The sequence below is a fragment of the Notechis scutatus genome, chromosome 4 (assembly GCF_049901735.1).
Source record: "Notechis scutatus isolate UNSWTSFEM ecotype Mainland chromosome 4, rNotScu1.2, whole genome shotgun sequence".
NCBI lineage: Eukaryota > Metazoa > Chordata > Lepidosauria > Squamata > Elapidae > Notechis > Notechis scutatus.
Genome location: NC_142012.1, coordinates 99,552,251 through 99,575,484, shown reverse-complemented (window position 1 = coordinate 99,575,484; position 23,234 = coordinate 99,552,251). Strand labels below are relative to the sequence as shown.

Here is a 23,234-nt window from a genome sequence, read left to right as displayed (position 1 = left end):
ATTGTAAGGGTACATTTACAGAATCTTGCAAGTCTGAAAGTACAAATCTCCTGCTATCTCCTTAAATGCCTGGAAAGCTAGGGAGGATCCCTTCTGATTCTCTTTGTCCACCCATTATACAGCTGTGGGCTATGCCCTCTCTTACTTGACCCTTCCCTAGTAATCCTTTCCTTGCTGTCTCTCAAGGTTTTTCTCACATACCATTACATCTACATATTGGTTTCAGAATATATCTACACGTGGTGCCTTAAATCTAAAATATATGGGATTCAAATTTTTGACACATTTTATGTAATAATACCAATAAAGGAAAACATTTGTAGGTCAGGGTTGAAACGGGGGGTCCTTGATGCTCTCTGAGCTTGCTTGTTTTCTTGCAGATGTTTCATTACCCAAACTAGGTAACATCATCAGTGCTACAGTAGTAAGAAGTGCGGCTTGCTGTTAGTTTATATTCTAGTGGCTTGCCCTGTCAGTGTTGGTGAATCTCTTAGAGATTCTTTATTTATTATAGGACTGCAGAAAAAATAATTACTACCAACCTGCCTTCAATCGAGGACCTGTATACTGGACAAGTCAAAAAGAGGGCTGTGAAAATATTTACAGACCCCTCACATCCCGGACATAAACTGTTTCAACTCCTACCCTCAAAACGACGCTATAGAGCATTGCACACCAGAACAACTAGACACAAGAACAGTTTTTCCCCAAAAGCCATCACTCTGCTAAACAAATAATTCCTTCAACACTGTTCAACTATTTACAAAGTCTGCACTACTATTACTGTTACACATCCCCTCCCACTTGTGACTGTGTGACTGTAACTTTGTCGCTTGTATCCTTACGATTTATATTGACTGTTTCCTAGTATGATTTGATTGCTTATTGTACCCTATGACTATCATTAAGTGTTGTACCTTATGATTCTCGACTCTTGATGAATTTATCTTTTCTTTTATGTATACTGAGAGTATCTGCACCAAGACAAATTCCTTGTGTGTCCAACCACACTTGGCCAATAAAGAATTCTATTCTATTCTAAAAAGAATTCTATTCTGTTAGTTTATATTCTAGTGGCTTGCCATGTCAGTGTTGGTGAATCTCTTAGAGATTCTTTGGTTGGCCTGTTTACTGTTGACTTCTTTGGCAGTTTCTTGACTGGGTTATTATTTACTTGATTGTTGGTCTGATGTTAATCTCTATGCTGATCTGACTGTTGATTGCTGGTGGAGAAGTGCTTAGGTCTTTTTGTTCCCTTTATGGCTTGTTGATTGTCTCTTTTGCATAGTCTATAGAAGTTGTTAATGCCCATGTGTCTATTGATAGCTAATTTGCCAGAATGCCAGGCTTCTAGAAATCCCCTGGCGTTTTTGGTTTTGGCTTGCTCTAGGATGGTCACCTTTTTCCAACTGAAACTAAGGTTAAGTTTGTCTATATGTTGTGAAATTAAAACGTTTGCATCGTGTCTTCTGACTGCTAGTTGGTGTCCATGGATGTGTTCTGCCAGTCTTCTGCCTGTTTCTTCTATATAGTGGCAAAGAAGCCAACAGAAAACAGCCCAACCAAAGAATCTCTAAGACCATTCCCACCAACACTGACAGGGCAAGGCACTACAATATAAACTGACAGCAAACCACACTTCTTACTAGCACTGATGATACCTACACTGATACTCACACTGATGATGATACACTAGTTATTTAGTTTGGGTAATGAAATGTCTGCAAGAAAACAAGCTGAGAGACCACCAAGGACCCCTCACATTTTATTTGAACATTTTCCCCCCACTTTTTCCTAGTGTACAAGAGAAAAGTCCATTGAGCATTGCTGAGCTGGCATCCCAAATCACCACCTCTTATATATGGAGAGTTGTTTAGCAATGTCCTTATTTAGCAACTTCCTTTAGCAAGGAAGATAGAGCAGAAATGGTTAAATTGATTGTTCTATTCAAAGAGGAGAACATATTTATGTTTTTTATTTGGATATCACTTCTGGATTTTGTGCTTGTGATGGGAAAAAAATGAAACTTTGACTTTGGTTATGCGACCACTTAACTTAACAACCAAGTTACTGGTCTCATTTGTGACTGCTAAACAAGGACTACCCATAAATGCAACCCTATGGTCTATACAGTTAAAAGCATAATGGAGATAAATTTGGCAAATATGAATCAGTAACACTCAGTAAATAGACAAGGATTTACCAAATTCTTCCAAAGTATAGTCCCTTCCTCCAAAACTAATTCTTTTGCCATTTTCAGAGAGGACTGGAGTACGATGGCCTTTAACTCTGGCAAGATTTTGCAAAAGTTGTGTTGGCTTTAATTGATCTCTCCAAGTATTGATACCTGACCTTTATAGAAAACAAAACACATTTTGGAAAAAATGCATTATAGTTTTGGGCATACTGTACATGCTTAGATTACTCTTAGATGTGATTATTGTAAAATTCTACTGCCTGCAAAGAAAAAAAAGGTGGGGACGTAGAAGGAAAGAAAAGCTGTAATATCAAAATGACAAATGATATTAGACTTTTTTTAAAAAATAATCTCCTAAAAACTGTTTTTAGTTTGTTATAAATTCATTTTCCAGATACTTAGAGAAGCAATGTTGCATATATGGAATTACTTAAAAAGATTTTCCATGATTCCCACAAAGGAGCTTTTCTAAATGAAACTCCAAAGGAGTTTATAAATGAAATTCCCTGGAAAACACTGTTTGAGTTTACAGAATTGTGGTGTAAACATTTAGCTGTAGGAAAGAACTGTAGGAAAAGTCATTTCACAAAGAAGTGGATTTTTGGGGGTATGATTATGTGGGTCATATTTATTTGTTCCCACCAAAGGTCACATGGAAAGATATTATGTAAAGTGGCTCAAGTCAGTGACATTATAAGATAACTTTGAAAAGAGAGTTCTCAGATCTGGACAGGATCATTTTAGTGTCATGGGAAAAGCAAAAGAAAGATCAGGCTTGAAAACTCAGTTTGGAGTTGCAGAGAAGAACATTCCAGAAGAAAAAAAAACCCTCCCAGCATTTCTTTGGATGAGGCATTTGCGAAGAACTTTGTAACATTACCAGTCAGTTTTCCTAACATCATTTCCATCTGATGCATAGCAGAGTATATGCAGGTCATACTAGGTTTCCCAGTAAATATAGGTAGTCCTTGACTTACAACAGTTCGTTTAGTCACCATTCAAAGTCACAACGGCACCAAAAAAAATGAGTTACGACCATTTTTCACACTTACAACGGTTGCAGCATCCCCATGGGCATGTGATCAAAATTCAGATTTTTGGCAACTGGTTCATATTTATTGTGGTTGTGGTGTCCCAGGGTCATATCATCAACTTTGGTGATCCTCTAACAATGGGGAATCCAGATTCACTTAATCACTAGATTACTAACTTTAACAACTGCAGTGATTACACTTAACAACTGTGGCAAGAAAGATCATAAAATGGGACAAAACTCACATAACAAATGTCTTACATAGCAACATAAGTTTTGGGCTCAAGTATGGTCGTAAGTGGAGGACTACCTGTAACATTCATAGAGATACATGAATGCAACACAAGAACAGAAAGCATGTTTTGACAAAGAAAATGAGGACACTACTGGAATCTAAGTTGGAAAGCATTCTAGAAGCTAATACACTACATTCTTTCCATATTTGTTATAGTTTAAAAGAAATAAGTGCAATTCCAATCATGTTACACATCTTTAAAAAAAAAAAAACCAGATAAAGGGAAAGAGAAAGATAAATGCACATTCCAGGTGGCTTACACCACAAGATTAAGCCCATAATTTGGTTTTAGCAGGGCCCATGGAGGACTAATAGGGATAGGAAAGACTCACACGCAGTGTTGTTGTGGTATCCCACAATGAGATCCAAAGCGGGAGAGGAATCTGTTTTCCAGATCAATTGTAGTTTCACCAACTTTTTCATCTCGAGTCATCAGATCATAATCATAGACGGAAATTTTCAAATCCTTTTCTTGAGGCAAGAAGCAGCTCAGTTCATACATCCTAAATGCAGAAATAGCTAGTAAATTTCAATTCCGGAAAAGGGATATTGAAAAGATGAACAAAGCTAAAATATTACTAGTACTGCTCACACAACTGAGTAGTTTGAAGTGCTGTTATTTAAAACAAAAGAGTAACATTGATGGTCTACCAGTACTTGAAAGGAAATATTCATTCTACACCTTGTCCAAAGGCAGGACAAGAACTGAAGTTTTACAGAGGAGATCCAAACTCAGAAAGAGGAGGAATTTCCTGATCATGAGAGTTGTTAAGCAGTTAAAAGCTTTTTGCTTCTTAGAGATATGGGTCTTGCACCACTGGACAACTACAAGCAAAGGTTGGACTGCCAACTGTCTGGAAAATTGTTAAAAAAAAACCTGATTTAGGAAAGGGATTGGATTAGAACAGTTCCCCCCAACCTTTTATGCACTGGGGACAGGTTCTGTGGAGAGAGGCATAGTTTCATCATGTGCTGCCTGCATTCCCCGGATGGGGCTTTGCTTGTTTTCATAGCCCAGTTTCTGGCCTGAAGGCTGGGAACCCCTGATTAGAAGACCTCCAAGGTGTATACTGAGAGTATCTGCACCAAGACAAATTCCTTGTGTGTCAAATCATACTTTCTTTCTTTCTTTCTTTCTTTCTTTCTTTCTTTCTTTCTTTCTTTCTTTCTTTCTTTCTTTCTTTCTTTCTTTCTTTCTCTCTCCATCCATCCATCCATCCATCCATCCATCCATCCATCTATCTATCCCTTGAAAACTTTATGATTCTACAAAAATATTTCTTAAGTTATCAGAATGTACAGATAAACCTGTTTTGTAAGGAATATATAATTCTATTAAATCAATTAAATTTTCCCAAAATCTTTCTTTAAATGTACTTCCAGAGTACCTGTTTCAGAGTATTTCTGCAGGTATTAAAAGGACGCTTAAAACAAGGGGCTTTTTCCTCATTTGGGAACTGTTCTGTTCTATTACAATTATTCTCTGAGTTTTAATCCAACTAAGGATATTCTCCAGATAAAATAAACAGAAATGACAGGAAAAACAAACAACCAGAAAACCATATCACATTTCCTTTCTTTCTCACACATATCTATTTTTTCATATATGAAAATAAATTCGCAATTATTTATTTTACTATTTTAATAGAATGATCCCAATCTGGCATTCTGTACACAAATTCTAATTACAAGGGAAGGAGGAATATTTTAATTACCTACCTGCCAAAAATTGGATTCAGTGTATTGGGAATGTAATGATCTCTGTCCTCAACAACTTTTTTGCCTAAGCTGATCTTAATGTAAGGATCACACTATTTGGAAACAAATAAACAAAAAAGTTGTTAATGTTAATAATAATAATGTTAATAATGTTAAAAAATATGTTAACATTCATTGCTAGACTGATCAAAAATACGTTATAACTGTTAAGTTCACAGCTGTTCAGGTCACAGAAAAATTCTAAATTTCCAAACATTTAAATGGAGAAGGTAGCTATGCTCTTAAATACAGAACCTTTATCTTATTAATTTCCTCCATATTGCTATGAGACAGATCATAATAAATGCCGTTTTAAGATACCTTTAGTGAAACGCATTTATTTAGGAACACTGCATGTCACTGTATATTTATTCATTCCTGTCAATTACATTCCAACTCATTATTTACCAGTAAATGCACCCCAATGCTTTAATCTACTGAATCTCAACCTCAGTAGCTTTAAGATGTCTGGACCAACTCCCCTGAACCTTCCTGAGATTGACAAACACTGCTCTAATTGGTACTACTGGCTGGAGCTATTAACTTACCAGTCCATTATTATCCTTAGGTTGGAGCTCTAAACCTCGTACTACATAAATCCGTACAATGCATTCCTGAGGCCCACTGTCTGGCAACTCACAAAACTGCCGAGGAGGAGGTGGTACGGTTGGATCATCTGGTAATGTGTAGATCCGGAAAGAGCCCTATTAAATCACATGAATAATAGTAAATAAGCCAAAACAAGCCTTATTACAGTCAAGGAAGGTATGAAAATACGATATCACATTCATTTATTCATTTATTAAAATGGTATCCAGCCCTAATACACAATCATACTTCATTATTTTCATTAAAAAGTATTTGTTTGCAAAATTTGACTTGATCTATTTGTATTGTTCTGACTACAAATGAGAACTTGTTTTGATTAACATTTTGCATTAAGAAAGTACTTTAGAAATATTAATTTAAACATATTTGGATAACTCTCATTTTCTTGACTGATACTGTAACAAGTGTGTGCAATGAAAACTCTATATTCATTTGATAGCCAATGTTTCAATCAATATTTGAGGGATAGATACTCTATCACATGTGTGAAACAGTTTTTCCCGATATCTTTCCTTTATGGTAGATTTAATAAATTTTATCTAATTCCTCAGAAATGGAAGATGAAGTTGTATTTGGGATAATATCTCCCAATAATTCTGTTAGCTATCTGGTATAAATTTCAGAGGATTTTGCTTGAGATGATTTTATTTAAAAAGAAATAGCCAATAAATAAGCCAGTTTAGCCAGAATACAATGTTAGCATTTGATTTCCATTTATGTGTGTGTGTGTGTGTGTGTGTGTGTGTGTGTGTGTGTGTGTGTGTGTTGTAGTTAAAACTTTTTGCCCCATGTTTTTATTTAGTTGCACAAAAAGAACATTTAATGGAATATCTAATTGTTCTAAAGAAGCTTATTTCATTTTTTATTAACTTTGTGTGAACTGAAATTTAATTTGAAAACCGAATCAACCGTGGCTCATTACTTTTAACACATGGAATATATTTTGGTAAATAGCATTTCATACTGCCTGCATTTTTAAAATAAAGTTTGATTTCATTTATTTCAGATAAGATTGGTCTCTCTCCCAATGGCAGGAAGTACTGTAATCTTTCGCCATATGCCTATAAGCTACAGGGTCAGGATACTGTACTTAAATCTTTTTAAAATTTCATTATCCTTTATATGCCAGAAGGATAATACAGGTTCTGTTTCTTTCATCGACTAAGTTAGGAATGAGGATGCCAAGGAAAAATATGGGGTGACAGCAATAACTATCAAACAACTATTCATGAGTAGGAGATTGGGCCAGGGTATATAATCTCAGAACATTTCTGAGACTGAATATTTGAAACTTCCAGCCATTCATCCTGTGGACTGCTGCTACACTTGTTCCCTTGAGACAATCTGACAAGAATATGAATGCATTGTGGCGGAAATCAGGGATAAACTGCAAGTCATGTTGTTTGCTTTCTCCCTTTCTCTCTCTGAAGCTTCTTGTATCTACCTGTTCTCTCTCTCTCCCCCCCCATCTATCTACCCACCCACCCACCCATCCATCCATATTCATCTCTCTCTCTCTCTCTTTCTCTCTCTCTCTCTCTCTTATAGCTATCCTTCTCATATAATGTGACTCTGCATAGTATACAGTAAAACAAATATTTAAATGAAGGCTAAAATATCCATGAAATAAAACTAAAAACATAAATAAGATCATGGGAGAATGGATCAACATCGTACACATAATGCAATCATTTCACACACACATCCCATTTTCTCTTTGTCTTTCCAGAAAGAGCCATTCCTCAAAAAAGTAGTTTTACTATTGGCCCAATAATGTTGATCATTTATACCCATCATGTCTTTCCTCTGCTTCAGGTTTTTTCTTTTCTTTTCACAAATCTGTTCATGAGCAAATACGGAATAATTGCACTGTTTAGTTTGACTGCATTCTCAGTGGACTTGTGAAGAGAGACAAAATCAATGTATCCCACTTTCTATTGCAAATATATTTGTTGTTTTCATTGTACCTTAAATTCTCCTGCAACCGTAGGGTCATCATTTTCTTCGTTTTTACCTCGATATAGTTTGAAAGTATCACAGAAGTCTGTTAAACCCCTAAAGTCAGGTACATTCTCCAGTTCACAGTTATAAACCTACAAACAAAAGTGAGGTGCCACAATTAAAAGGGTTAAGGGTTAAAAGAACTGTGGCGTATATGTCAGTGACAGATGCTGAGAAATTTAAAATAAGGAAAAATATTCCCATCTTCAAACAAATATAATGATGTGGGGAAAATATTTAATTGTATTTATGAAATAATTTTCGATAATGGTAAAAAAAAACACCACATTATTCAAACAATAAATTAGTGAGCAATAGCATAAAGAGCCATTTTGGTCTAGTGGTTAAGGCACCAAGCTGGAAACCACAAGACTCACTGTAAGCACAAAGCTAGTTAGGTGACTAGGCCTTAGAAGCAAGCAATGCCAAACCATTTCTGAAAAAGTTTGTGAAGAAAACTGCAGGGACTTGTCCAGGAGTCAACAATGACTTGAAAGCATAAAAGTACCACCCCGAAATAAAAACAAACAAATAACAGCATTGTAATGCTGAAGATTATCATAATAAATATAAGGCAGTGGTGTCAAACTCACATCATCATGGTGTCATCACATGACGTATTGGGACGTTTTTTCCCCTTCACTAAACCGGGCATGGGCGTGGCCAGCTTGTGACTCATCCAGCCCATGGGCTGGGAGTTTGACAGCCTTGATATAAGGTCTCTACTACATTTGAATTTCCAGTTTGTCGGCCGCGGCGGTAGGGATTCGCGAAGCTGCGCGATCCCTGCCGCTAGCCGTTTTGGGGCTCCGACCGGACGGGTGCGGAGCAAGGCTGCCCTGCAGGGGTAGCTGAAGGTAAGGGGGATCCGGAGGAAGGGTCTGGGGTGTTGCAGACCCCTCCTGGCCGGCAGAACCCCCTTTTACCAGGACGGTGCAGCGGCGGTCCGTAATGGCCGCCACAAAGAAGTCGGCAGCCAGGCAAGTATGCGCAGGAGGAAGAAGAGAAAGTTATTGAAAGTGAAAGTTCTTCTTGGTCGACCCAGGGCTTTGAGATTTATCTAATTTAATTCCTGGAAAAGATGGTTTTTGATGACTTTTTCCACAAGAAAAAAAAAGCGGCTATTTTGAGGTGCTGAAAGGAAAGTTTACTCTCCCTCCCGATGGAATTAAGCCGGAAGGGAGAGGATAAAGAAAATATATAAATTTGGATCTTGTTGGAGGAGATGCCTTGAAGATTTGAGGACAGAAATATAATTTTAATAAGGCTTTAAAATATAGATTTGGACTCTTTTTTTTTTTATTTGTTTGATACCACCCTGGAAGAGGAAGGGGGAATTTTGGCTTGCTTGGATTTATTGAGGATTGTGGATTTTGGGATTGTTTTACCTTTCTCTCGGAATATTTGGTTGGTGTAAGAAGAAAGAGGAATAAAGAAAAGAAAAGATTTATTTATAATGGCTTTCCTTTTTGAAGACCTGAGGGATGAATATGAGCAGACAAAAGCAGCCTGCAAAGATGGCATGGAAAAAGCTTTTCTATTTCTAGAAATGGCGCTGGTCAATTACCAACAGACAATGGAACAGATGGAAACAGAAGAAGAACAACAAGGAAGAGAGACGAAGACGCCATCTTTATTGAATCCCAAAACTTATCTAAGGAAGAAGGAAGGAAGAGAGCAAGGAAAATGAAGGACTTAAGATCTAAAAAACATTTGAGAAAGAGAAAAATATGATGCAAAGTAAATATAATGATAGCAAACAAGAAAAAGGGAACACAACAGAGAAGGGATCCCAGCAAGGTAGAGGTTAGAAGAAGAAGGGGGTAGGAAGATTTGGTGGGGAAGAAAGAAAGGGGAAAGGCGGAGAAAAGCCTCAAAGTTTTAAAATTGGATGGGAGAAGAGGAATTTTTTTAGGGACAAAGGATGAAATATAAACTTCTGTAAGAAAGATTCTGCTAGGTACAGAAGATGGTATTGTAACATTTATATTTGAAATAGTAAATTAGAATGGTTTAAGATTTAATAAGAAATTAAAATGTTGAAGTTTTTAATAATGATTGATTTTTAAAATGTAATAAAATATTGAAGGAAAGGAGGATACAATGTATTTAAACATTTTTGGTGGATAGAATGTACCAAGCAGAACCAAATTGGGTATTTGTTATGTTGAATGTTAATTTTACTAACTTAGGGGGAAGATAGAAAGGCATCATACTCTGATTAGTGATTTCAGGAGAAATTCTTTCTCTTCTATTATAAGAAGAGATAGAGGGATAATGAATGGGCAAAAGATATAAATTTAATGATTTAATTAAGATGGATTAAATAAGATAGAATTGTGAAGAGTGATATGCGCTGCCCATGCAAAGAGAGGTAACTGGGGCCAAGGTACTTTACTAAAAGATTTTTTTATGTTTGTTTGTGTTTGTTTGTGTTTTATGAGAATATTGGGGAAATTTTTGTAGAAAGACAGGAAAAGATTTAATATGTAATGATTTGTTTGTTGTTGAAACTTTTAATAAAACTTGTTTTTTTTTTTAAAAAAAAGGTCTCTACTACATTTTTTTTTCTAGATAGGATGAATTGGGCAAACAAAGGTATTGATCTAAAACCTAGTCATTTTTAAACATTGTTATTTTTTTAAACTTGGAAGCCAATGCTAATCTCATCCATAAAATATATACCTTCAATGTACCATATCCTTTCTGAAGGTACTGTCCACATTTTTCAGTATCACCTATTGAAGCATAAAATTTGCTCCACCAGTCCACAACTTCTTTTTCCTAAAGAATAAAAAATTAAAAACTAAAAGGAAGCAATAGCAATCTTTAGGATAATTATTTTAGCTATACTGTACACTTAATTTCCTCAAATTCATTTCTTTCTGCCATATTAGGTTACAATTCCTTAAGCCACACCCCAAATCCCTTCCTCTTCCATTGATTTAAGCCTCTTTCTGTTCAAAGAGATACAGAGTTAAGGTTAGATTTAGGGCTAGAAGCCTTTTTGTGAAAAATAAACCATTATAATATACATTATACCATAGCATACATTCTTGGGGTCGTATTCAATTAACTCAGTTCCATATTTTTCACAAAGAAGCTTCTAAATCCTTTGGACCTATAAAGCTATTTCTCAAATAAAGGGACTCTGGCAGCTTTTTTTCAATTAAGTAGTGCATATTAAATTCGTGCATACTAAAATTAATGGATATAACATCAATAATTCCAATGACATAGATGTGCTTCAATTACCTTTTCAGTGAGCTGATCATGAAAACATATCCGGGGTGGATCGGTGGGGAAAACCAAAACAGAACAATTAAAATAAAACCAAACATCTGCATTTGATACAATATTATAGAAAACAAAATGTGGTTTTGGATTACGTTATATTTTCAAATAATGTGCTTTATTTTTCTCTGAACATTGCCCGTGTCTTTAATTAGTGAAGAAGTTCATTCAGATCCACCAGAGGTATTATAATTCCATAAATCTTATTAAATAAACATAAAGAGGAATCATGTCTTGAAATTATTTCCAGGACACTTCTGGATTAGCCCAAGAATCAGATGATTGATTGATTTGTTTAGGAATGTCAAGAAATTAAGAATGGACCATCTGCTTCTTTGAAAGAGGACTAGAGTTAGGAGCATAATAAGTAGCTTGCGCTTGCCCTATGCCCTTAAGCTTGCCTGTTGCCTTCAGACAAGGCAGGAATTCTGCCTCATGGAGAGTGATAAAGAATGACTCAATTTTTCCACATGAACAGAAAGTGGAATAGAATATATTATGTATATATGTATGTATGTATTTTATATCCTGCTTTTATGTCATCTGTTTTTCCCTACTATAACAAAACCCCTATGAGGATGGCTAGGCTGAGTTTTATAGTTTTTACCAAAAAAGGATCTTCTGTAAATTATTTCTTATAATAAGTATTATTTTCATAGATTATGCTGAAAGTCTTTAAATCGGCTTTCACAGCAAGATAAAATTACAATTTCTAAGTAGGAACCCAGTTGATGATAGAACCCATAAGCAATCACTGTCCCCTGAAAGTTGTTTCATCAATTTATTACATACTTAGTGCTTTGAGATTTTGGAGAAAGCATGTAAAAGTAATCACTACCAAATTTTGTTCTCCAGTGGCAGAAAAAAAAAATCGGTCATATCAAGCAATGCAATTTTATTTTGATTGACTGCAAATCCTATGGCCATTTAGACTGGAGTCTATTCCTCTGAATTCATTGGATTCATTTTTGAGGATGCACACATAATGTTTTACTGTTAGCAAGCCAATCAGATGCCACATGTTAGTGGCAACACATCTGCGTGAAAACAACTTTTCCCATTCCCAGTGAAAGATGTAATTTTCAACTGCCTCAAAGTTTTGAACTGAAACTTTTGTTTTTCTCCAAAACCTCCCTCTGTGAAATATTGAAAAGTGGCATGAAAGCTCAATAATAAAAGCATCGAAGGTGAATAATCCCCATGCATTTTTTCCCATCTATACATACATGTACTGTGCTTGGAGAAGCCATTTTGCTGAGTGCAGCTGACATACTGCTTATGCACTAGAAATTGGAATGCAGATCGTGAAAGTTCTGCATCTGTCATACTAATCTGAGATCTGCATATCATTTGTTCTAAGAAGTCTTTATTTTCCATTCTGTTCCAGTAAAAATTAGAATGCTGCATCTTTAAAGGAATGTTCAGCTCCAGATAAACTAATACACTGTACAAAATTAGATTTAAACCTCCCTTTATGCTTAAATATGTTTACCATGTCTTAATTCCATGTGCTGATGGCTAGATATCAATCAAAATATTCCATATACCAAAATATAACCATTAATGATATTTATTTGGTCAATTTGCCTTGTGCCTGAAGCTGCACATCTAGAGAAAATTTATCGTTACAATTGCTATTAATTGTTAGAATTATAGTGCAAAGATTATGCAGACCTACTGGTGTAAAGTTGTATCATCAATGGTTATCACCAAAAGGAACTCAATAATGTACATTGGCCTTCAAAATTTAATAAATTATTTAATTCTTATGCTTTCTTGAAGCGCCTTAAAGTGATCATTTTATTTTAAAAAGGCACTATAGCTTACTAACTGGTCTTTAATTATTTCAGGTATCCTATACGTAATACATTATTCTAAGCATGCACACAGATGCCCTTCTGTAGTTAATCTCTAACATCACTTTGGCCTATTGAATTTCTTTACAAGTATCACTGTTCTGACTGGTAGGGGTTGAACAGAAATTTAATTAGGAATCTTTTCAGTTGCTCTCCTGTAATCCCTGTAGTTTGAGGTGCCATGAGTTGAACTTAGCATCTTTTTACTCAGTATGCAATATATGCAAACATCTGATTTAGTATATAAGATATAGTACAGGTAGTCCTCAACTAATGACAGTTCATTTAGTGACCAAAGTTACAACAGCACTGAAAAAAGTGGCTTATGACTATTTTACGACCTTTGCAGCCTCCCCATGATCATGTAATCAAAATTCAGGTACTTGGCAACTGGTTCATACTTATGACCATTGCTTTGTCCCAAGGAGATGTGATCCCCTTTTGCGATCTTCTAACAAGCACGATCAAAGGGAAAGCTAGATTCACTTAACAATCATGTTATTGACCTATTAACTGCAGTGATTCACTTAACAACTGTGACAAGAAAGGTTGTAAAATGGAGCAAAACTTACTTAACAAATGTCTCACTTAACAACAGAAATTTTGAGCTCAATTGTGGTCATAAGTTGAGGACTACCTGAATATATCTGGCTTTCCCCCCTAAAAATTACCACAAAAAATATTGGAGTTTATCTCTATACAGCTTAATTCTAGTACTCTTCTACTCTTATTTGCCATTGTGGCAAAATGGGTGGCAAACAAATTTAAGAAATAAATGAAGGAATAAATAAAATTAGTAGTAACAATATACTGCAACTGACTCTCTTATCACAGATTGAATAGGATGGGGAGAGGAATTCTTAAAGCAAGAAGAATACAGTTTTAAAACCCTGCAATTACAGAGAGAAAATGAATAAGTCACTGAATTTAAATGTTGACATTTCTGAATTAAATATCTAATGTTAAATATTTTCATCATTTAGCTGCACAAACTAAAATAGCCCCTTTAGTATCAGTGGTTAGTCTCATATCTATTTGTGATAACCCAGCAATTATCTAACTAATTGTATTTAAATAGTGATTATTTTACAGAAATAGGAAGGATACTGATCGAAAATATGTTTGAAGGTTGAATAGCTATGTCAATTTTAAATTTATTGCTGTGCCATTTCACCCAAATCATTTTGTCATGCAGCTGTTATTTTTTCCAATGGTACCTGACAGGGAGAGTGCTCCCCCATTTAACCAAATTTAGATGATGATTTCAGAAGATAAGCCTTCAAACTACCAGTTCAATTTATCAGTCTATTCACTGGAGAGCAGATATAATCTAAGATTATTGGCAGACAACTCATGAACTGCAGCCACACAGAAGACAGGCAATAATTTATATCAACCCTCCCTAGCTGATGATCTCCAAATATGTTGGTCTTCACTTCCCATAAGACCCCATCAGAGTATCATCATACTGACTGAAGAAATCAAACACATCTGAAGAGCACCAAATAGGGAAACCTGATCTACCCAGACAAAAACCATGGAAAAACACAGAGTGATTGATATACATGCTGGTTACATAAGAGAACATATTAGCTTTTAACAATTATTATGGATAAATTGTCTGGTAAGATTTGCATGCCAAAAAACAAAAGAACTGGCCACAGAAAGATGTATGTAAACAAGAAGTTTACCTGTGAAGTGAGTAAGGGTTGGGCATCTTCCACTTCAATTACAACATCTCGGCAAGGTGCAGCTGCTAGAATAGTAACTGCAGATAAAATAATTCATTAAACTAAGAAACACTAAGAGCCAGTTTTGTAATTCATTCAGGAGTCATAACTTCAGGTTTTATTCCTCTTAATGTTTTGCTCTTTTATTTGTTTCTACCAGATGGGACAGTCCAGAGAACTGGGCTGCTGAACATTAAAACTGGAAGAAAATAGCCTTCCTTCTTCTAAATCAGTGTTTTTCAAATTTAGCAACTTTAAAATGAATGAATTTCAACTCCCAGATCTCCCAAAATTATGGCAGCTAAAGTCCACACTTCTTAAACAAGAGGCAATTGAACTTCCTTGTTTTTTTTCTTTGAAGACATTTCACTTCTCATTCAAGAAACATCTTCGGCTCTGACTGGATGGTGGGGAATGGAAGGATCCCATTCCCCACCATCCAATCAGAGCTGAAGATGTTTCTTGAATGAGAAGTGAAACGTCTTCAAAGAAAAAAACCAGGAAGTCCAGTTGCCTCTTGAAAAAGCACCTTTGGGACAACCATGACCTGGATGACTGAGAATGTCCATAGACACACTTCTTAAAGTCACCAAATTTGAAAAACATCCCCCCCCCCCCCCCCCCCCCCCCCCCCCCCCCCCCCCCCCCCCCCCCCCCCCCCCCCCCCCCCCCCCCCCCCCCCCCCCCCCCCCCCCCCCCCCCCCCCCCCCCCCCCCCCCCCCCCCCCCCCCCCCCCCCCCCCCCCTGCTCTAAATGAATTGTATTTGGGGGAATTAACTGCCAAGTCAAATTGCTCAGGACATCGTGGGAGTGAAATGGATGGTCTGTACATTCTGGTAACTTTTTAATGAAGTTAAATACAGAACTGTATGCTAGAATTTAAAAAGTGGGACAAAGTTATAGTAGGAGCTATGAAAGTAATTTATTCATCCTTGGTACATTTTCAAAACCATGAATGTTAATGGCTATTGTGTTAAACTATCACCAAAGTGATATTTCAATGGAGTTTTTGTAAAGTCAATAGATTATCTTAGCAGTAGCAAGACTGAGAGAAAAATAAATGAAAAAAATGTGTTTATTTTATAACTATACCTTTCATCTGTGGTGCAATATCTTCTTTAGTAGCATAAGGATCACAGCGAAACCTCTCCAGTAAATCAATTGTACATTGTCCCACGATAGGCTTACGGCCAAACTGCCTGTGATCTATTACTTTAAGAACTAGTGATGGAGTGTACAATTCCTCTTTGGGCAACAGCTAGTTCAAAACAAGCAAAATACATATTACACAGACTACATTTAAAATCAATTACAAAAATACATAACACAGCAACATCTGGGGAGGAGAAGATAAAAAGTCAAAATAATTGAAGCTATGTTTATTTTTAAATGCACAGTGGTACCTTGGTACTCAACTGCTTTGAAACTTATCGAATTTGGTACTCAACACAAAATTTTGTCCCAGTAGTCATCATTTGATACTCAACGTACAAGCTAGAACTTGTTGGTGCTGGCCACCTTGTGATTTGCTACATTGTTCTTTATGGGAAAATTTTGTTTGGCACTCATTGTTTTTGATACTTATCGTGCCTCCCGAAACCAATTAAAAATTACTACCAAAGTCCCACTGTATATCAACACGTATAAAATCTGATGGAGATTTATGACATAGTTGCAGCTGTTTTCTTGATTTTTTTTTTAACCCACTGAGTATTCGTGCAAAAGACATTTATATGGATTGGGAGCACAGCATGGAGATTAAAGATTTAAACTTTCTTCTCTGGTGAAAATTAAGGTCCACATTCTACAATCAAATTAATACAGTTTTATATATTCAGACGGGAGAATGTGATTTTTGCTTCAGTTCACAAAAAACTGTCTTATGTTCAGGGAAGAGATGTGGAAGATAATGAATTTAGCAAAGGAAGCAATCAAGCATTTAGTCGGGAAGGGAGATATACTGAATACTGCCTGATATTCTACAATGTTCCCAGTTTGTGCTGTGCATTGGTATGTGTTTATAATGACATCTGTGTTATAGGAATTCAGCATTCCACCACATGTATCTGCTTCTGAATGAGGATAGAGATGTATAATCATACTACAACTGAAACTGTATGCAAACTTAAAAATAGGATTCATTTACAATGTTTAAATTTTTGCTCTGGACAGTTTACAGATTAAATACAGTGTATATGTATCAACTGGTTCTATTTTTTTAATGATCAATATGTAGTCAAAATGTGCTATACATTTTTGCTATGAACTCTTTGCAGTATCATACCACTTTCATGAAGAGAACAGATCCGGGAAAATTAGGTGTCCTCTTCAAGTTTTTGATCACTACAGATTCTACCATTACACCTCCACATTCTATAATGAGACTGGGAGAAGTCACAGAAGCCATTTGATAGTTTTTCATGTTCCGTAATCCCCAGGCAAGGATCTATTAAAACAAATAAAGCAACAGGTCCCAAAACATCACATTATGAAGATAAATATAATCTGCTGCAAAATTAATGTTAAAAAAAAGAAGGGAGTTGGAATGGTCAACTCACCATGGCCAACTCACACTGGGACAACTTGCCATAGCCAACCCGCCACAGGACAACTCACCAGGACAATTTAACAATTTAATTTAACAATTCAACTTAAAATAAATAAAACATATTTTATTTTTTGCCATTCACATTTCCTTTTGTCCCTCATTTTGCATCTTGACTCCTGCTGACTTCATGGATATAGCCATGAAGGTTTTTTTTGGTATGAATTTGCAAATGTTTTGCCATTGGCTTTTCCCAGGATATTGTATTAATTCCCAGGGTAACCTATTCTCATGAATGTAATGTTACTTCGTTCATAAATTCAAGTGCATTTCATAATATTTAGCATTCCATAACATATTTTGAAAGAGCTCTTAGTTCACCTAGGTAGTTCTTGGATGACTACAATAGTCTTTAGATGCAAGACTGAGATATAATTTTTAATCTGAGACCAAGTTAATGATGGATATGAAATAAGAATTTTTGAATTTATCATCGAAGCTTTTAATAATGACATCAAATCTGACATTGGATGAATATTGTATAACAAAAATAAAACATCATCCAGATTTTTTTGGGAGGGGGTTATGGTTGCCTAAACACTTGGTGGCAGCTGTTTATTATACATTAAAAGTATACTAAGATTTTATGCTAGCACTTGTAAGCAAGTATGCCAAAATGCCTTATTAACACGTCACTTTGGATAACAAATAAGCAATAGTCATAATACCTCAATTGCAGTAAGTTGTACAACAGGTCTAATTCCTTGTGGTACCATATATAGATTTGGTGCTCGTTGTGAAGGAAGAATTGGAAGATTGGTGCCACCCTGTTGAAAGATATAGATACATAACATATAACTTATAGTGAGACCAAATAAAGTTATTATCTCATCAAAGTATCTTGTCAAAATAAGTCAATTTGTTTTTCATTACCTTTTCACTCAGTATAAGCTCAGCAGCTAAAAGAACATCTCCACAAACCTTGCCTCCATTCTTAACGGGATACCAAAGAAGTTTTGGATTTATTTCAATATCTGGGTTCAATTTTACCATTGGAGAGCAAAAGGTTCTTCCAAGAAATTCGTCTTTGCCCTGAAATCCCAAATAACAAAATGATCATGTATCTGACATCATTAAACTAAAATAAGACAAAAAAGGTTGATATGGTACCTACCACTTGGTCATTGTCAAAAAGTTCAACAACCACCTGAGGAGGACTTTGTGCTACCATTTGGGGATCACCATAAATTTCAAGTTCATCAAATATAATAGTTTGATCCCAGGTTGGGTTCAGTGTTGAATGGATAATCTCAGTTGTTTTGCTTCGATGTAGGAATGAAACATGAGCATATGGATCTGAAAGAGCACAGCAAGGGAATACTGACATACACTTAGAGTTAAGTTTTTCCATTTTTCTATTCTCTCTTTCTGCTTCACTTAACAATCCTCCATATCATAAAAGTAGCCCTAACCTTGGTACTGAGTTATAATAATCCACATTGCATGATTCCAAAAGATTCCAAAATTGTAATTTACTTCTCTCCCTTTTTTTTTTTCAGAACTAGAGGCAAATGAATAGAGTTTTAGGCCTATTATTTTTTAAAAACTGTTAAAATCATAAGGGACCTCTGAAGAAGGTGAGGTTTAATATCATTTTCTGTACAAATTGCTATGACTAAGTATTATTTAAAGATTATCCCCCTGATTCCTTATGTAAGAGATGTAATGGCAGTGTTATAAATATTTTTAATTTTAGTATTTAGAAACTTAATACAGTGAATACAGACTTCAAGGGCCATGTTTATCCAGATAATTCTTTTCTTCCAATAGTATTATTTCTTTTTGGAAAATGTTTATGGGTTCTGATTTATCTCTGTGTGTGGGAAATAGAATGCAACTTTTAAATGAAAACTACCTAGATATTTGAAAAAGAACTGAGAATTTGTAGCTTTTAAACGCTAATGAAAAATCTTAAAGCTGTGATTAACACAATCTACATATGATACCTAGGCAGATTGTCATACGTATTACATTATATATGTTATGACATTTTATATATGCTGAACCAAAACCAAACAGTTACAATGATATATAATGTTGAATAGGTTGTAATATGAAGTAAACTTAGTAAGAAATGTATACAAAATATTAACATGTGCACAAGATATATGTACCTAGTCGACACACTGTATAACTGAAAGATGGATTTGTTTTTTAAAACAAAAATAAAAACTTTAAAAAAAACCAAACAGATTCAAAATGTCCATGAACCGCATCTTATAATTTCAAATACACACACACACACACACAGACATTGCATAACATGCAGCATAATACTTGTTAGGTATAACATTGATACCAAATATGGTTTGGGTGAATAAATATATAAAACTTAGATATCATGGTTTAAGTGCTTATCACTTTAAGCACAATGCTGCAGGCAATTAGCCGATTAAGGGTGCGGTTAGAAGTTACAATATAAGGAAGCATTAGAAGCTGGAAAGCTTACTGCGACTAACTGTGTCTTACTGCGACTGCCTCTGTGTTACTGTGACTGTGCCTGTGACTGAGATGTTCCTGTCTGCTACTGTTTGCTGATTTACTGCGGAATTCAACTGTTCTACTGTTTGAGCGCCTTGCTGAATATCCAGCGATTGTTCCTCTGGAGAGAGGCACCGGAGGAGGAGAAGATATCTTTATCGGCTGATAAAGATATTGTAAGACTCTTAACTTGGACTATACTAGTGAGTCTTACTGGATGGAAATACTGTGAATGACTTAATGGACTGAATGACAATGCTTTAAACTCTAAATGGATTAAAAACTATTTAAACTACAAACAGTGTTTGTGTTCAGTGTGTGTATACTCTGGGGCCCTTCCACTCTCGCTTGGCTGCCTGGCTTGACTACTGCTGCAATACTCTGCTAGGGTTAATCCCCAAACACTAACAATACTCCCTCATTACAGCTTAACTCCGCCTTGTGATTCTACTAATATTTTATTTTTGGGGGCTAAATATTATTAGCTAAATCTTTTGTCTGCCTTTTCCCGAGCTCTTCTGGTCCTTAAACAGGAGAAGAAGTCAGAAGAACCCTGAAAAACAAGCAAAAGGAGGTCGAGTCCTATGAAAAGAAGGATTGGAAATTAAGTATGAGGAGGAAGAGGCAAACCCAGTGTTCTCCAACTGCACCCCAGGACTTGTGGCTAGGGTATTCTGGGAGTTGAAGTCCACACATCTTAAAATGGCTACGGTTGGGATACACTGGGCTATAGGATAGTGTTAGCAAGGAAGAAAAACAAAAGAGAACCAACATTCAAGGATGGCGGTGCTCCTTTAGTAATGGTGCCCATAAAGTATTGCACCATGATATTTGAAGTAGTAATCTGATTGATTCATTATCATTATATTCATTATCGGGAGGTTTTTCTTTTACATCTTTTTAATGGGTGATATCCATATGTAGAGTTATGAGAGCTGTTCTTGAGTGAAGTAGTATTGAGGTACATAAATGGTCCTTCCATGAAGGACCTTGCATGCATTGCTTTTTTTCTTTAAATTGCTTTTTTATTCTTTTTTATTGCTTGAACTGTTTGACCAGAGTCTTTCTGTTATATACTGGGTTATAAATATTTTAATGAATAGATATAACTGTTAAATAATTAGGCAAATCTTTGGTTAGTCATCACATTCTGAACAGGAAATGCTCCAATTAATATAATACCACTCTATAAAGCTAAGGTAAAACTAAGATAAGACCACACCTAGAGTACTGCATCCAGTTTTGGTCACCACACTATAAAAAAGATGCTGAGACTCTAGAAGAAGTACAGAGAAGATCAACGAGGATGATTAGGAGACTGGAGACTAAAACATACAATGAACGGTCGCAGGAACTGGGCTTGGCTAGTCTAGTGAAGAGAAGGACCAGGGGAGATATGAGGGGCTGCCACAGAGAGATCACTCTGGCGGAAAAACAAATCTGGTCACGTTGCCAATTTCAAAAACCGATACAAAAATTTATGCCACCAGATAAAGACCGAATGCACCAATTATCACATTAAACAAGAGGAAAACCTTCTAAGCACCAATTCCACCCGTGCTTTTTACAATTTTGTAAACAACAAACTAAAAGACTCAAGGTCCATCCCTCCCTTGATAGGACCTGATGGTAAAGACTGCAACGATGACACCATTAAAGCCAACATCTTTAACACATTCTTCGGCTCAGTATTTGTAAACAGCAATGGATCATGCCCAGTATTTCCTAGCCGTACATCACAGATAACAACAATGATCTAATACATATCGATTTCACAGAAGACAATGTTGAAAAAGCACTACGCAACCTAAAACCATCTCTATCTATTGGACCGGATGGAATATGTGCCTACTTCTTAAGAAAGCTATCCACTGCCATAACCAAACCTCTAAGCATAATCTTTGAAAAATCTTTCAGAACCAGCTCCTTGCCTAACCTATGGTCACAAGCCACAGTCATCCCCATCTTCAAAAAGGGAGACCCAAGCCTAGTTGAAAATTACAGGCCAATCTCCTTATGCTGCGTCACCTGTAAAGTCATGGAATCAATTATTAACCAATCCATCATCCTTCACTTAGAGACAAATAACCTACTCTACAATAAACAATTTGGTTTCAGAAAAAAACTATCCTGTAATCTGCAACTCTTACACTGCAAAAACATATGGACGACTAATAACTCGACCAGGGCAAAGCAATAGACTTAATCTACATAGACTTCTGTAAAGCCTTTGATTCAGTGGTACACGACAAACTACTCCTAAAAATAAAATCCTATGGTATCTCTGGACAACTGAATAACTGGATAGAAGCATTCCTGTCAAACAGACAACAAATGGTCAAAATCGGGAGCGTACTATCAAATCCAGTACCTGTCAATAGTGGTGTTCCCAAGGCAGTGTTCTAGGACCAACTCTCTTCATACTCTACATAAACGACCTCTGTGATCATATTAAGAGCAATTGCGTTCTCTTCGCTGATGATGTAAAGCTGTTCAATACCACAGACAATACTGCTACCCTACAAAAAGATCTTGACTATGTATCAGAGTGGTCAAACAAATGGCAACTTCAAATCTCAACAAATAAATGCTCTGTCTTACGTATTGGCAAAAAAAATCAGAAAATAAAATACAAGCTGAATAGTCAAGATCTTGTTGATGACTCAAGCTCTGTAAAGGACCTTGGAATACTCACCTCTAATGATCTAAGTGCTAGAGCCCACTGCAACTACATAGCCAAAAAGGCATTAAGAGTTGTTAACCTAATCCACGTAGCTTTTTCTCTGGTAATATCACACTACTAACCAGAGCATACAAAACATTTGCTAGACCAATACTCGAATACAGTTCATCAGTCTGGAACCCACACTACGTATCTGATATTAGCACAATTGAGAAAGTCCAGAAATATTTCACAAGAAGAGTTCTCCACTCCTCTACTTGTTGTAGAATACCTTATGCCACCAGACTTGAAATTCTAGAACTTGAAAACCTTGAATTACGCCGTCTTCGGTCTGACTTAAGCATGGTATACAAAATCATACATTGCAATGTCCTACCTGTCAATGAATACTTCAGCTTCAACCATAACAACACAAGAGCACACAATAGATACAAACTCAAAGTAAACCGCACCAAACTTGATTGCAGGAAATACGACTTCAGCAATAGAGTGGTCAATGTCTGGAATACTCTACCCGACTCTGTAGTTTCTTCCCAAACCCCAAAAACTTTAACCTTAGACTGTCTACTATTGACCTCACCCCTTTCCTAAGAGGCCTGTAGGGGCGTGCATAAGCGCACCAACGTGCCTACCGTCCCTGTCCTATTGTTTCTCTTATTCTTTTATTTTTCTTATATGTACCCATTTCATGT

At 36.0% G+C, this 23,234-nt stretch overlaps 1 protein-coding gene across 4 annotated transcripts in view; it reads right to left on the bottom strand.

Annotated features, from left to right (window-relative positions):
• The window catches only part of MYOF (myoferlin), a 122,226-nt gene that overhangs the window by 11,413 nt on the left and 87,579 nt on the right, over positions 1 to 23,234 (bottom strand). For 2 of the 4 annotated variants that reach the window (XM_026670749.2, XM_026670750.2), the window contains 13 exons: positions 18,493 to 18,674; positions 18,252 to 18,410; positions 18,047 to 18,145; positions 17,058 to 17,219; positions 15,866 to 16,031; positions 14,735 to 14,811; positions 11,149 to 11,160; positions 10,579 to 10,677; positions 7,860 to 7,985; positions 5,832 to 5,987; positions 5,245 to 5,336; positions 3,858 to 4,028; positions 2,204 to 2,352 (listed from right to left, as the gene is read on the bottom strand). In XM_026670749.2, the coding sequence (XP_026526534.2) occupies positions 2,204 to 2,352; positions 3,858 to 4,028; positions 5,245 to 5,336; positions 5,832 to 5,987; positions 7,860 to 7,985; positions 10,579 to 10,677; positions 11,149 to 11,160; positions 14,735 to 14,811; positions 15,866 to 16,031; positions 17,058 to 17,219; positions 18,047 to 18,145; positions 18,252 to 18,410; positions 18,493 to 18,674 (1,650 nt within the window). The remainder of the gene's footprint in view (positions 1 to 2,203; positions 2,353 to 3,857; positions 4,029 to 5,244; positions 5,337 to 5,831; positions 5,988 to 7,859; positions 7,986 to 10,578; positions 10,678 to 11,148; positions 11,161 to 14,734; positions 14,812 to 15,865; positions 16,032 to 17,057; positions 17,220 to 18,046; positions 18,146 to 18,251; positions 18,411 to 18,492; positions 18,675 to 23,234) is intronic. The other 2 variants (XM_087964202.1, XM_087964203.1) reach the window with 1 other exon arrangement.